Source organism: Monodon monoceros, unplaced genomic scaffold (assembly GCF_005190385.1).
Source record: "Monodon monoceros isolate NGI ecotype Baffin Bay Population unplaced genomic scaffold, NGI_Narwhal_1 Super_Scaffold_9, whole genome shotgun sequence".
Lineage (NCBI taxonomy): Eukaryota > Metazoa > Chordata > Mammalia > Artiodactyla > Monodontidae > Monodon > Monodon monoceros.
Genome location: NW_021703786.1, coordinates 20,165,175 through 20,180,246, shown reverse-complemented (window position 1 = coordinate 20,180,246; position 15,072 = coordinate 20,165,175). Strand labels below are relative to the sequence as shown.

At 55.2% G+C, this 15,072-nt stretch overlaps 1 protein-coding gene across 1 annotated transcript in view; it reads right to left on the bottom strand.

Moving 5' to 3' along the window:
- Positions 1–3,774: 3,774 nt before the first annotated feature.
- Positions 3,775–15,072, bottom strand: part of NMT1 (N-myristoyltransferase 1) — a 30,746-nt gene continuing 19,448 nt past the window's right edge. The window contains exons 4-12 of the mRNA XM_029212296.1: positions 14,055–14,173; positions 13,402–13,493; positions 12,380–12,496; positions 11,408–11,578; positions 10,246–10,354; positions 6,797–6,967; positions 6,009–6,176; positions 4,861–4,998; positions 3,775–4,137 (exon numbers count right to left, since the gene is read on the bottom strand). Coding sequence (XP_029068129.1) covers positions 4,117–4,137; positions 4,861–4,998; positions 6,009–6,176; positions 6,797–6,967; positions 10,246–10,354; positions 11,408–11,578; positions 12,380–12,496; positions 13,402–13,493; positions 14,055–14,173 — 1,106 coding nt within the window. The 3' untranslated portion in view covers positions 3,775–4,116. The remainder of the gene's footprint in view (positions 4,138–4,860; positions 4,999–6,008; positions 6,177–6,796; positions 6,968–10,245; positions 10,355–11,407; positions 11,579–12,379; positions 12,497–13,401; positions 13,494–14,054; positions 14,174–15,072) is intronic.

Genomic DNA, 15,072 nt, shown 5'->3' with positions numbered 1-15,072 from the left:
TCCAGCCCAAACCTAAGATGGGAGCGAAGGCCCAAAGGCCCGCTGTCAGGAGCTGGAGTCAGCTGGTCTGGGGCTGGGGAGAGACGTAAGGTGGGGGTCTAGGAGGACTGGGAAAAGGCCTCACGGACGATCCCAGGGGCAGATCCTGTGTCCTCTCAGGGTGCCGCTCAGGGCCCAGGTTCCCTGGGAAGGGGCTCGGAGGCACCAGCCATGGGGGGAATGGATGAAAAGGTCCAGAGGAGGAGAAGAGGGGGTGGTCGGGGGGGACACACACGACACACAGGAAGTCTACATGCGGTTTCTCAGGCCCTTCCTGGGAACCTTTCTGGTTCAGTGGGACCTGCCGGCCTGCAGCATTAAAAGCACCCCCGGTGTCTCAACAGAACCACCGGCCCCTGGCCCGCAAGGGGAGGTGTGACATCTGGACAAGTGGGAGGGGCGGTGCCTGCGCCCTCCGTCAGAGGAGCCACGCTGACCCGGACCGAGGGTGCTGGCGCTGAGCCTGGTTGCTCCTCTTACACAGAGGAACCTGAGTCAGTACCGGCTCCTTGCTGGCGGGTGGGAGAGGTTAGGGGCAAAGAGCCAAGCTGGCCCTGAAAGGGCAGCCTTGTCAAAGGAAGGTGTTCAGAAGTTGCCCGGTGCTGTGGTCACGAGGGCCTTCCCTGCAGAGCGAGAGGGCTCCAGCCCATATCGGGGGCTGCATCGATTCCACTGCCACCTGCTGACCAGAGGAATACAGGAGGTCGGGAGGGTTTTGTTCAGCTGCTTCCTTTATTAGAAACAAGTGAGATGTACCAAGCAGAACAACAATGCATTTGGCATTTCTCCCCCCACCCCGGAAATGGATGCCCCTCCCACAACCTGGAGAAAAGCCAAGACAGAAAGGTGAAGCTTCCCACTTCCCTGTTCCCGGATGTGGCACCCTGCCAGCCGGCAGTCAATATTTTTGCACTGAATTGAGTGAAATTTCCCCCACAGCGTCCCTAGGGACGGTCTGTTTGCAGGCCTGCCGTCACCTTGCAGTAGTAAACCACAGCCCTGGCTCTCTGCTTCTGGGGTAGGCGGGCCAGGCCTCAGGAAGGCTGCCCCTGGGTGAGGAGGCACCGGCCAGAAATACGCTCCTGCCCCACCCCCCACCCCGGCCTGGCACCACCCTCTCCCGGGCTGTAGCTCTGTGAAGCTATCCAGGCCTTTGGGTCATCTTTGGGCAAAGAATTCAAGACACCCACCCTGGGCTTCAGCAAGTATGTGACGGCAGTTAGAAGGGAGCTGCAGCAAGGCCTGAAATTTTCCATAAATTTTCCATAAACCGAGGTGTTGAAGTGGCTTGGTGTGGGCCGGCCTTCAAACCAGACGTCCGCATCTTTGGAAGTGGGCACGTGCGGGGGAAACGAGCCCTATGTAGTTGACCTCAGTCCAGAGCTGAGGCCTCCTTTCTCCCCAGCTCTCTCCTTACAGAGTGAGGAGGCCGTGGGAATGTGCCACAGGGTCAGGGGTCAAATGCAGAGTCAATCCAAAGGTAGGAGTGAACATCTGGAACATGGAGTCCGAGAGCCCAGCGCTGTAGGCAGAGGTTAAGGGCCACACCCGGGAAGCCCACCAAGAGTAGCTGCCCAAGGCAGGTCCCCACGGATGAGTATGGACGCCCCGGGGCCTTTCCCTCGTTGGGTTCAAGCGAGCCACGGGCCCACCATCCTGCAAGGCCCCAAACCCCAAGCACTGGTTCTCTCTGAGCTCTCTGACCTGAAGTCCTGGAACGAGTTGCGTGAAGAACCCAGGGACTGTTTGGGCAAAAAGGAGACTAACAGCAGCCACCGAGCCGACTCCCGCAGACCTGGGCGGCGGCGGCGCTGAAGGCGGCAGGGTCCCTACCAGGAGACAATGGCAGAGTCCAAGGAGCAGTCGCAGGGTTTTGGAGGGAGACACTGGGACCTCTCCAGGAAATCTGTTTCTTCCAGAGCAGGCACGGGCCTCACAGTTTCCATTCCATGACTTCAGTCACCAAGGCAAAGCTCACTCCCGGTGCTGTCGTGCACCTCAAATTTCAGAGGCAGCTCAGGCTGGGACCTGGCCCCGAGCTGACCAAGCCTGTGACAGGGAGCTTTTCCAAGTTCCAGGTCCTGCCCAAGGTGGGAGAGTTGGGCACTCTGTTCTTTGACATCCTTAGAAGCCTGCACAGGGCGAGCCGCTCTGGGCCTTGGGGTGCTGTGTGTCCGATGGCTGTGGGGCGAGCCCTGCCTCTCCGACTCCCACCGTCCGTGGAATGCAGTGCACACCTTGCTAAGAACAGCAGCTTCTTTGGTCTGGGCATCTCAGAGTCAAGGAGTCAAAGGTCAGCCATGATCACTGCCTGCAGTTTGCAGCACAGGGATGACAAGGAGAAGGGAGGCCCCTAGAGGCCTCTGATGAAAAGCCAATCAGTGGAGTTGCTGGCTCCAGCAGCCATCTGCGGGAAGCTGGCAGCACCCCTGCGTGTGCAGGGGCAGAACAGCCCCATCCCAAGCACACGATTCCCTCCAGCTCTGGGGACCCTGCAGAATCAGCCTCTGGCATATCTCACCAAAACCCACAGCCTGCAACACAGCCCTACAGGCCTGCGAGCTAAGGCTTCCTTCCCTCTACAAGTAGCTGAGAGGTGAAAGCAGCCAGGTGAAAGCACCCCACCCCACACCATTTACTTCCTCCTAGAGCAAAACTTACATACAAGCCTGGACATGGGTTGCTGCTGACAATTCACAGCCCAATCCTCCCCGAGCCACTTGGCTGAGCACAACTGAGGAATGCCTACACGACAGCCATGCGACCAGAGGCTCCATTATTCTGGGGGCCACCGGCAGCATCAGCAACCATCACCACCACAAAAATCCACAAAACACCATCAGTGAAAATCAGACTCAGACAACGACAATGGGAAATCATTTCTGTCGCCAAGTCCAGATCAGCGTCTAGCCACCACTCCTTGCCGCTACTCGCAGGCTGTGTGTCTTGGAAAGGAGCATGAGAGATGGCTAATGGGTTGGAAGGCACAGGCCAAGGGCTGGTGGCTGGAGGTCTGGGTATCATCGGCCCCACGCCATCCTTGCCCAACCACCCTGGGGGCATCAGGGTCCTCCTGGCTCTTTGCTCTAAGATGAGCTAAGCAGGATTTGCGCTGATGTGGTCTCCACAACGATCCAGATGCTACAAGGAGGTCAAAGGTCCCCTTCAAACTGCCAGTCACCCCAGGCAGTGGAAAAACATCATCTCACGGGACTGATCCCCGTAACATAACGGTTGGCAACAGCTGGCTAATGAGCCCTGATTTAAAACTCAGTTGGCAGGATGACTTCCTACAGGGAGCAGGCCAAGAGGATTGCAAGAGGGACTTGATTCATGAAACCCGCTTCCACAGCTCATCCCCGCTGCCCAGGTTCAGGATGCAGAAAAGGCGCGGCCCCTGCAGGAAAAGCTCCGAGTTGAGTCAGCCCCAGCCAGGACTCCACCTGCCGTTCTAAGAGAGCCGAGCTCTCCCCAAAGCTTGCACAGCCCTTCCACCCCAGCCCGCCTTCTCGAAGCAGTATTCCAGCTGATTCAGAGGGGAACTGGATAATATTCCCCACATCCTCTTTCTCCTGCTCCCCCAAGAAAAGTCAATGCCTGCTTTCAGAAGGAAACAATTCACTGTACCAATGTGTTTGTCTGGCACTGGCCTGAGATTCTAATTTTGAGGAATGATCTGGATTCAGTTTTTCATTAGAGACCAAACACCCTTGTACATTTGGAACATGAAAGATATTTAAAATCTTTATATATATATATAATATATATATACGTTTATTATCCACCCGTTAACTCCACGATGCGCCAATCGCGAGCTAGTCTTCAGCAGTTACACTCCCTCGGTCACGGCTGCATAACGAAAACAAGGACACCAGAGACACGGCCAGAGGTGACATCACGCAGCCTGCGCCACTGCAATACAGTCACCAAGTCCAGTGGCGGTTTGTAAAGCCAGTTCAGTTCTGGTCCCTTTGCCAGGGATTCTCACGTTTGTGAAAACTGGACCAACAAGTGGTGGGGCTCCATTTCCTGGTTTGAATTCTCAGTGGCTTTATCCAGAATCTCACCGGCAACTGGTTACTGTAACACCAGCCCAACCTAGGAGAGCCAAGGGGGGAGAGGCAGAGTTGAGGTGACAGCTGTCCAAAGCCTCTCCCACTCCCCCGCCCAGTCCTGCAGTCCCAATGACTGGTGGAGCCTGCAGAGCGCCACCGTGCTCAGTGAGCAGGCTCACAGCGAGCCCGGGGCTCTCACCCAACCTCCTCCGATGCTTTATACACCAGATCTTTTAATGAAAGCAGCTGTGGCAGCCTGAGGACTACTGGGCACAAGGCTGCCCTCACCTGTCAGTCATCCGGTAAACGCCAGCTACCCCCATGGCCCTGAGCCGCCTTTTGGAGCTGGCGGAGGAGGGAGGGCCACACTGGGATAAGGGCAGCAGCCCAGCAGAGGAAAACCCCCTCAGGGCCTCAGACTCTCCCTTCCTGCCTGACCGGGGGCACGCGACTCGCACAGTGTCCTGGGACGGTCCTGAAGCCCTGCCCCCAGTTGGATGCGGCAGCTCACCGGGTGGGAGGAGAGGCTGGAGACAACCTTCCTGCTTCTGCGCGGCTCTAGGGCCCACGCCCTCTGCCACCCTCACATCACCCTCCTAGTCTGGCCACCAGAGGGAGGGACTTTTCAAGGGTCCAGACTGATGCTGGATCCCAGACCCGAGGTCCTGGTTCCGTTGGAGACGCCAATTCCCTGACCCACACAGGCCCAGCCGTGGGCCTGACCGCGAGGGAGCTCGGTGGGAGGCGGCACCTAGCGCGTACGTACCTTCTCTGCCCCCATGCTGGGGCACTTCCAATTGTAAAGGTAATACTGTAGGTTGCCGTCCCCTATGCCAAACTTGAGCTTCTCCAGGAAGGTTTTGTTCTCCATGAGATCCAGTGCATTGAATACGTCAAACCCTTTCTGCATGGCAGCAGGGAGAGACAAGAACAGGTGAAGACAGGTGAAAGCTACCTCACCTTCCTGCCCTTTTCTATCATATCAAAACCATCCACAGGCGGCCAGGGGAGCAATCTTCCTTCAGAAGCTCCTGCTGCTTCCATGTTACATCCAGACTGCGGCCAGCACCCCGCTCCCTGGGGGTGGTTCCTACGATGCTCTGAGCACCCTGCCCGGCCTCTCCTCGGCGTGCGCCTCCGTACACACCTGTGTACTCAGTGTCCAGGCCACCGCTCCCACTGTTCCTTGTTACACTTCCCTGAAACACTCTCGTAATTTCCACAGCCCTCTCTGGAGACCAAGCCCTGAACCTTTTCCTCTGAAAAGCTGACTCCCATGAGCCACTGGGCATTTGCACTGCTCCCTCACTCCCTGACATTCCAACTCCGAGGCCTCTGTGCACCGAGGGATTTTACGACATTTGATATGCTGCTTTGAGGCTGCAACAGACACTTCCTAAATCTCACCAACTTGATCAGAAGCTCTCCCAGGGCAGCGACTGGCCTGTCATTGTTCAGCTGGCACACAGTGGGCTGGGCCAGGCGCAGGCAGAACCCATGGGGCAGGACTGCCTGGAGACCTCTCCAGTGTAAGAGAAGCCCAGGCCCCTGCCCCCATGCTCTACTGTCAGCCGCTCCAATGACTCACCGCAACAGACACCAATCTCCCCATTCCCACACTGGGGAGGTGGTAAGGAGAACACCTCTACTCCCCGAGCAGGCCTGGCTATTCAGGCTCCTTGGCAGTGCCTACCGTGAGAACAAAACTCACTGAAATAAATCAGAAGGAGTTCAATGCCTTCACTTAGTGTAGGCGCTCCTTGCTCCTTCCTAGTTTTGAGCTGCTGGCTGAAAAGTGCTAGGCTGGTGGAGCACGAGGGGGAGGAGGCCTCAAAGCCCCCAGCCTGTGGGCAGCTACCTGCGAGCTGTGCTCACCACCGCCCCACGGCCCCTTCCCTCTGATCTGCTGCTCACCATTTTGGCGAGAACGAGGGCGTCGCTCATGAGGTCTAGAAGAGGGGTCTGGGTGTGAACGTTGTAGAAAGAATAAGCAGCCTTTAGACTCTTGTGGGTCGGGTGATTCATGATGGTGGACGGAAGTGTATAAAAGCTCAGGAAATCGGTCACCTCACCGTTTGCATTCTGAAGGGCAGACAATAGGAAGAAGGCAGTGTCACATGGGCACAGGGTTCCTGCAACCTGGGAATAAAATGTTTTCTACTGCACTCCACCACCCTCAGGCAGCTCTGCCGCTCTAGATGAATGGGTGGAAACTGAAACAGGATATGCACGGAGGAGAAAACACATGGCTGGGGCAACTTGAGGACAGAGCTGGAAGGAAAATCCAGGGGGGGCTATGGGCTGAACCTGCCATGATCCTTCCCCGCCTGTGGTGCCAGGGCCTTCTCACAGCTCCCAGGACCCAGCACACCTGGCCGGCACCAGACCAAGTGGGGACAGGCCAGGGAGTCGAAGGCTCACCTGACCGAGAGGGGCTCAGCTCTCTCTACTGGGAGTCACCAGTGGGGGTGGGGGAGGGGGAGAGGAAGGGCTCACACCAGGTCCCCAAGGGCTCATCTTAGCCAACGCAAGCTACAACTTCCTGTCTTTAGTGGGGACCAAGCACGGATGGTCAAGGAAGTCTAGGGTGCCAACACTCCCATCAATCGCTCTTCAGTCACCGAGGCTGGGGACTCCAGCCACTTAGGGAGGACGCCTCCCCGCCAACGGGGCAGAGGCCCAGAACACCCCTCCCCACTCACCTCCACCACAAAAGTGTCGATGATATTCTCCTGGGGGTAGAACCAGTGTTCCACCTCCTCTTGGCTCATGACTGGCGTGAGGTGAAACTGCTTCAGGTACTGGGTGAGGAGCTTGTGCACTACTGCAATGTCCTTTTTTTCCATTGGTCGCAGCCCAGCTGTCTTGGGAGTCTGGAAGAAAGAACCAGAGAGCATCAGATGTGCTGACCGTGAGCACCTTGGCTCCCTCTCAAGTCCTACATGAACCAAAAACCTCACACTGTCTCCCTTCCTACCCCGACCCTGAGTCTCTCCACCCAGGCCCTCAAGAGAGACTCCTCAGTTATCCCAGGCAGCTCCCTCTCACCCACTGTCCACATCCGCTCCGGCACAAGTCCCGCCCCGCAGTGTCTCTGGCCCTTTCCCTCGTGGTTAAGGCTGCCATCCTTGACTAAGGCTGCGTCAATCTCTTATCCACATGGCCCAGGCCGGCTTCCTAAGAAAACACAGCCCGTCACACCCCTCCCTGTCCCAAACTCCCTAACACAGAACACAAGACCTTCCACCCTCGGGACCAGTGGCTGTTCTGGCTGTGATCTTCTGTCTCTCTAGCCCAGTGGCTCTCAACAGGAGCAATTTTGTCCCCAGGGGACATTTGACAATATTCAGAGACATTTTTGGTTGTCACAACTAGAGGGAGGGGTGCTATGGCATCTAGTGGGTAGAAGCCAGGGATGCTGCTAAACATCCTACAACGCACAGGACGGTCTCCGTGATGAAGAATTACCCAACCCAGGGACTTCCCTGGTGGCGCAGTGGTTAAGAATCCGCCTACCAATGCAGGGGACACGGGTTCGAGCCCTGGTGCGGGAAGATCCCACATGCCGCGAAGCAGCCGAGCCCGTGGGCCACGACTACCGAGCCTGCGCTCTGGAGCCCGTGAGCCACAACTACTGAAGCCCACGCACCTAGAGCCCGTGCACCACAGCAAGAGAAGCCACCGCAATGAGAAGCCTGCGCACCGCAATGAAGAGTAGCCCCTGCTCGCTGCAACTAAAGAAAGCCCGCATGCAGCAACGAAAACCCAACGCAGCCAAAAATAAATAAATAAATTTATTTATTTATTAAAAAAAAAAAAAAAAAAGAATTACCCAACCCAAAATGTCAATGGTGCCATGACGGAGAAACCCTGACCACCCCATGTATGTGCTGGGGTAGGCCCAGCCCGGTGCTACGCCTGGGCCTCAGTAAAGCCTTTCTTGGCCCCTCTCCTCCAAGCCTCACAACCTTTTCCCACTGAACTGCAGCTCATCTCTTCCTACACCGCTCACTCTCCTATAGACTTAGAGCACTTCACAGACAGCCTCCCAGCCACAGGCAACATGGAAGCCCGGGCCTGGCAGAGCCTACACTGGATGCCCGCCTTGCCTATCCACTTGGACACCACTACCCCAGTACTGCCCCTGGCAGGACACTGCTGCAAGTAAAATTCAGAAGAAAAGCACAGAACTCCCAGGATTTACTCTCATGCCAGAATCCCACCCCACAGCTGCTTCTCCTTAGAAAATGCTTCAGTGGAATGAACCCATGTGATGCTCCGGAGTAAATACTGGGGCTGAGGGAACATTCCCAAAGGCTTAATACACAAAGGTGGGGTCAGCCGAATCTGAAATCAGGGTAGAGTTAGTTTATATACCTCAGTCACTGCCTGACACAACTGCTTCCTAATGCAGGAATTGCTGCTGCTTTTTTTTTTTTTTTAATTTTGTATCAGAGTATAGTTGATTAACAATGTTGTGTTAGTTTCAGGTGTACAGGAATTGCCTTTTTTTTTTTTTTAACATCTTTATTGGGGACAGGGATTGCTTTTAAAACTGCAGTTCCGGGCTTCCCTGGTGGCGCAGTGGTTGAGAGTCCGCCTGCCAATGCAGGGGACATGGGTTCGTGCCCCGGTCCGGGAAGATCCCACACGCGGCGGAGCGGCTAGGCACGTGAGCCATGGCCGCTGAGCCTGCGCGTCCGGAGCCTGTGCTCCACAACGGGAGAGGCCACAACAGTGAGAGGCCCGCATACCGCAAAAAAACAAAACAAACCCTGCAGTTCCAGGGGACTTCCCTGGCGGCACAGTGGTTAAGCATCTGCCTGCCAATGCAGGGGACATGGGTTCGAGCCCTGGTCTGGAAAGATCCCACATGCCACGGAGCAACTAAGCCCATGTGCCACAACTACTGAGCCCTGGCACCACAACTACTGAAGCCCGTGCACCTAGAGCCCGTGCTCTGCAACAGGAGAAGCCACTGCAATGAGAAGCCTGCGCACTGCAACGAACAGTAGCCCCAGCTGGCCACAACTAAAGAAAGCCTGAGCACAGCAACGAAGACCCAAAGCAGCCAAAAATAAGTAAATAAATAAATTTAAAACTGCAGTTCCAGGACCTCTAGCTGCCATAATTCCTTGCTAATCCTGATGTCTCTAGGGAACACTTAGTGACCTTGTTTCTACATGGTAGCTCCCAAAATGACACCTCAAATCCTGGACTGAAAAAGCAGCCACGCTGGGGTTCTCACCCACAGGTGGGGAGATCCAAAGACATTCTTCCAGCTGCTACACTTTAAGAACGCTCTCCAGTGGCCCAAGGGGACACTCGTCATGGCTCCCTAATCTGGCTTCCTGGGCAGTGCCTAACTATGCTGCAGCGGGCTCTCAAAGCAGGGCACTAATGACCCCAATCCAGGGGTGGATCAGCCCAACCCCAGGGCGACTAATCCAGTTTGGTGGCTGATGAGCCCAGGCGGGCAGCCCTCTGATCAGCAGGCATCCAATAACTGTGCTGACACCGCCCGGAAGGGCTCTGAGGGAAGAGAAGGGATTTTAAGATCCATTAGGCTCCTGAAGACAGGCACAACAGGAGAACAAGGAGCGTCTGTCTCACTGGCCAACTAGGCAAACCGAGGCCCAGAGGAGAAAACCAGCTCACTGCAGGCTGCCTAGTCCTTTGGCGGCAAAATCTGGGCGGGAGGATTGGGGCTGGAAATCTGGGCTCCCCTCACAAACTCAAGCCACCTCTCCTCCACCTGACTCGGCAGAGGGAGCAGCAGATGCTCTGTGGCTCATTTCCGCTGGGTCCTGGGATGTGCTGCATACCAGTGAGTGGATTCCTCTCTCCATTATGCTTCACTTAGGCTAAAATTCCACGGAATAGGTGCTCTCTGAGTCTGCCAACAGATGGCAGAGAAGCTAGCCCAGGTGTAGGCTCAGGAGAACAGAGGAAGCCCAACTAAAATAAAAACCTTGCTACAGATAACAGAACGACAGGATGGAAAGGCTAGGAACCCGGAAACTACGGGTTGAGTTGCTTTTCTGGTAAGAGCCCCCTCCACCCCCCCCAGGCCCCACTCCTTTCCTGCTGAGGGCGAGGCTCTCCTTGGCCTCCCTCCTGCCCCCGCCCAGGGCCCCGAAGCACCACTGGCCTCTGGAAGTCGGTAGAGCTTCATGGTGCGTTGCATGGTCATATTTCTGCTCAAGTGGGAGAACTTCACTTCAATCAGCTTCCGTGGGTTTAGGGACCGATGCCAGTACCTGTGGGGACACAATGTCCTGTCCTCAGAGGACTATGGCAAGTCTCATTAAAAGGACAACGGCGGGACTTCCCTGGCGGCACAGTGGTTAAGACTCCGCGCTCCCAATGCAGGGGGCCTGCGTTTGATCCCTGGTCAGGGAACTAGATCCCACATGCACGCTGCAACTAACAGTTCGCATGCCGCAACTAAGGAGCGCACGTGCCGCAACTAAGAACCAGCACAACCAAATAAATAAATATTAAAAAAAAAAAAAAGGACAATTGCACGGGGATCTCAAGATGGCCGGCAGGTGGCGTAAGAGAGCCGTCGGGCCCCACTTGAGCCAGTGGCGTCGCCCCAGATCTCCAACCTCCCCACAGTGAGTGCAGAGTGGCCACAGCGCTTCCTATATTTTCTTTGTCAAGTTCACAAGCCACTCCTCTGTAACAGTATTTGTCTGGGAACAGCGATCACCACTCCTGGAATCAAGTCAATGGAAAAGACTTCTAGTTCTCTGAACGTTTAGCCTCTGCCTCTTCCTTTCCAGCATTTGTCTGGTGTTTTCACTTTTGAAGTTCTTAAGGCAGAGTATTCAATTGTTTCAAAGAACTTTCGAAGGCAGAGGTTGTGCTTGGTGCACACAGGGATCAGACATGCTCTCTTCGGCCCACATAATATTCAAAACAAAATTGAGCCAACCATTTAAAACTTTAGGACATTTACCATAAAAATCCAGATTTGGCCTCATCCTTAAAAACGAGAACAAAACCCCAGCAGACTGCCCCCCACCATTTCCAAATGGAGGGAATTAGGGGGACCTAAGAAGGCCTAACCCCTTTGGGCAGGGCACGCACTGTGCAGGCTACTGTTCCTACAGCCTCCCAGTCACTCCCCTGTGTGCCCCACCCGGCTCCTGTGGGGACCACCACCCACCTTATCAGACACCAGAGCAGCGAGATGCTCTAGGGCACACGCTGAGGGGCAGAACTGTGACTCACAGTGACACAAGCTCCTCAAACTAGAGCGGGCATGTCGCCGTTTCTAGGACCTTGCAAAGAAGAGATTTTTTTACCTGCAAGTGCCAACAGGCTTTGGTAATACGACCCCGGCAGTGTAAACAGCTTGGAAGATGCCCTCCAGGTGCACCCGCCGGGTTATCTCACGGATCAGGACTGGAGCCACCCTCTTGGAACGCAGCTTCTTGTGGACACACAAGAAGTTGATCTCTACCATCTTCTTCTCTCTGAAGAGGAAGGAAAAAACCCAGGGACAGGGCTTTTAACAGGCAAGGCAATCCTGTCCAGCACATGGAGCGCCCTGCAGAGACCGGGGCCCTCAGCACAGGCTTGTGTTCTGCCTCTGCCTGCACTCAGCAGTCGGGGCTCGGACGCCCTACCACTGCCCTGCTCCGCTGCACCAGGCAAGGGGCCCACTCTCTAAGGACTCTACCTCCAAAGGTAAGTGGGACTCAAGCAAACTCCTTTATTTAAGGCACCACGGCATCTCCCTGGTGAAGCCCCAATAGTAGGCTGGCGGCGTCCCACCTTTAGCCGTCAGGAACCCCACAGAGTAAGTCAAGGGTTATTCTACGATTTCAGGGGTTCTGACTCCCCCAAGAATCCACAGCCTCTAAGCCCAGAAGGCTGTGGTAGATGGTTCTGACATTTCCAGGGAAAATGAAGAGCAGAGCTTGAAGGCCCCGTGACAGTGTGGTGGTGAGTCACACCCGCCACTTCTGAAGCGGCGGCTTGAGTGTGTCAATCCGTGAGTGGCACAAATGCAAATGCTGAACTGCTGGTCAGGGAGTGCACCGGCCCTCAGGGTGGACTCCTTCCAGCCCAGGTCACAGACAAGAGCACCAGCAACAATTCAGAGCCAGACAGGTGGTTCCTATGATGAATTTCTATTCCCATGACCCAAGTTCCCTCCCTTCGTGGGAACTTCCCTCTTTCTTCTACGGAAAGTATGTGCGTGTTTCCCCCCCACCTTCCCAGACCAAGCAGGATGGTGAGGATGCGGGGGGTGGGGTGGCGCTGGCGCTTACGTGTCATAGATATGGATGTTTGCCGGGATGGCGCTGATGAACCCAACCAGTTTCCGACTCGAGACCACTCGAACCCCACAGTGCCACTGGGGGAGCCAGCCAGGCGGCCGGAGAGCCCTAGAGGAGAGACGGGGGCTGTAGCCGTGGTGCTGCTCGCCAGCGGCCTTGGGGGACTGTCTGGGCTCCACCGCCGAGTCTGGTTCTAAGCTCGTGCTACCACCTCCCTGAGTAGGGGTGAACAGCTCAATTCTCCTAATTCTCTTTAGGGCCAAACCCTCCTGGACACCAATGGGATCGAGCCACAGCTCTTTCTTTCTGCTCAGCCCACTTGGCCTACTTGCTCATCCAACCCAGGGCTGTCACAGTGAAGATTTCATACTGATCCGGTTTCTTTGTGCTCACTTACTCTGACAGCCTGAGCCGGAGCACCGGCCTCCCTGGCTTCGAGTCCAGTGGGTCCCATGGTCGGGAGCTGACTGTGGAGCCTCTGGAGCTCTGGGCTCCACCTCCCCAAAGCACCATCACCTCCTCTCTTTCCGCTTGGCCAGTCTTCCTTTCCCTCCCCTTTCAGGCAGGCCCCCACCGTGCTGGCCTCATGCCTCTCTACCTTCCCGGATATTAAACGAGGCCCGGGAGGGTGGGTGGCCCAGCCAGGCGAGGTCATTTTCATACAACTGAGCATGCTCAGGAAATGGATAGAAAACGACCTCTTTTCTTTTAAATCTTAGCAGGTCTCATCCCTCCCTCCCTTCTTACGTAAAGTCACTACACAATAGACGATCTTTTCTTCTGGGTACCAATTCCATAAAGGAATCCCTCGCCCAGTCATTCTGTCTTAAATAAGGTTTCGATTCTAAGCTCCACGAGAAGCAAGTCTCCTTCAGATGCAGAAACTCAAAAATCGCATACTAATTTGTCATTAAAAGGATGGCTCTTAGCAGGGATGAAAAATCTGCTGCCCTGTCGTTGTTCTGCTCTATGCCTGGCTCTGGAACCTTAACAAGAAAGCCCTTACAACTCACCACAAAAGAAATTCGGGAGAATAATCAAATCGGAACATGTTGTCATCATCTTCCACATAATTCTCATTCAGCAGGGTGTAGAGCTCTTTCAGCTGCGGAGAGGAGGAGCTGCCTTAGGGGTATCCTGCCAGGCGCGGGGACGAACTCCAGTACCCTGGGGCTCCAAGCCTTTCAGGACAAGGCAAACTACCAAAAATTATGTTTAATCTCACACATCCTTTTCATGGCAGGGACTCCTGGAACAAGCACCCTAGTGCTTAATAGGAAACTGAGCCACCAAGGGTAGAGTGGCAGACTTAAGTACATGAAGGGGCAGACCAAGAATGTCATCCAACTAACCAACCACTCCATTGTTAAGACAAGGGACTGAATAAATGGATGAACAAGAAAAATGAAAGCATGAAGAAAAGGTATCTGCCTTGGGGAGTGGCAGGGGTTAACTCTCAACCTGCCAGAGAAGCCAAGAGCTATTTATGTGGAGTCGTGGGCAGACCCCAGGGGCAACGGATGGGGGCTCTGCTCAGACCTGCTTGGCTCAGCTCTTAAGACAGCCCTTGAGGAAGGCCTGAGTAGAAGCCATGTCGATGTGACTGCAGGCCTGTTCGTGAAAGTGGCAGCCGGTCCACACTCCTGGCCCACCCAGGCCTACTCACCACACCACGGTCCCCCAGGTCCAAGGCATCCCAGGCGAAGTCCTGGGGCAGCGTGTAGGGCTCCTGGCGGATGCTGTCTTTGTCAGGTTCCACGGGACCATGTGTGTTCACGACTTCCCCTGGAAGAAGAGCATAGCCATAAGCCTCACCCTCGGCCTCCTAGGGAAGCAAGGGGCTCAGCTCAAAGACTGACCTCAGCAAATTCCTCCCATCCCTAGGAGCCCTCCATCTCAAGAACACTCTGTTCTTGGCAACTGCAGACCATCTCTCCAGCTACCCTTGGCCCCTAGCTGAGGGCCAGTTCATGGCCAAACTTAAGAACAATCAGTGGGATCCAAGGTGGTTGGTTTCTTGGACATTCTTTTAAATCTCCCTTTGGTTCCTGAATGACAAACATTTATCTTGACTAGTTTGGCTCCCTGCCTCCTGGTTGGTGTAGAGTGCTGTCATGGCCCTGGCCCAGGCCCATCGACCTGGATGGATTTGTAAGGAGCCGCAACAAGGCCGCTTTTGTGTCAACAGCAACAACAACGTACTGGACCTATTCCTGAGCTAGACAATGGCGTCCAGGCGCCAGGCTCACTCTGGGCCCCGCCAGCCTTGGCTTTGAACAACGTTGGCCAGTTAACTGCCGCTGCCAGCTCAGGCCCTCGGTGTTTACAGAGCCCTGTGAGCGCCTTCAGGCTGAATCACTGAGTCTACACCACGCTGCTGGGAAGTTACCCTCTGACGGGACATCTCCACCCGGGACAGACACCCTTCCCCTGTGGCGTACATAGGAAGTGAGGGGGGTGCTGAGAAGACACAGCCCTGATTCCCAACCCCAGCCAAATCAGACCTATCTGATAAACTCAGACAAATCAGCCACTTAACTTTGGCCCCTGGAATTATTTGGCCCTGGCAGAGTCTACAATTCAGAGCTCATTCATGTTCACAACTTAGAAGAATGAAATGTTTAGTACATTTTGAAAACAGTCTTTTCAGGGGACCACTCAGTACACGGCTCCCAGCACAAGGC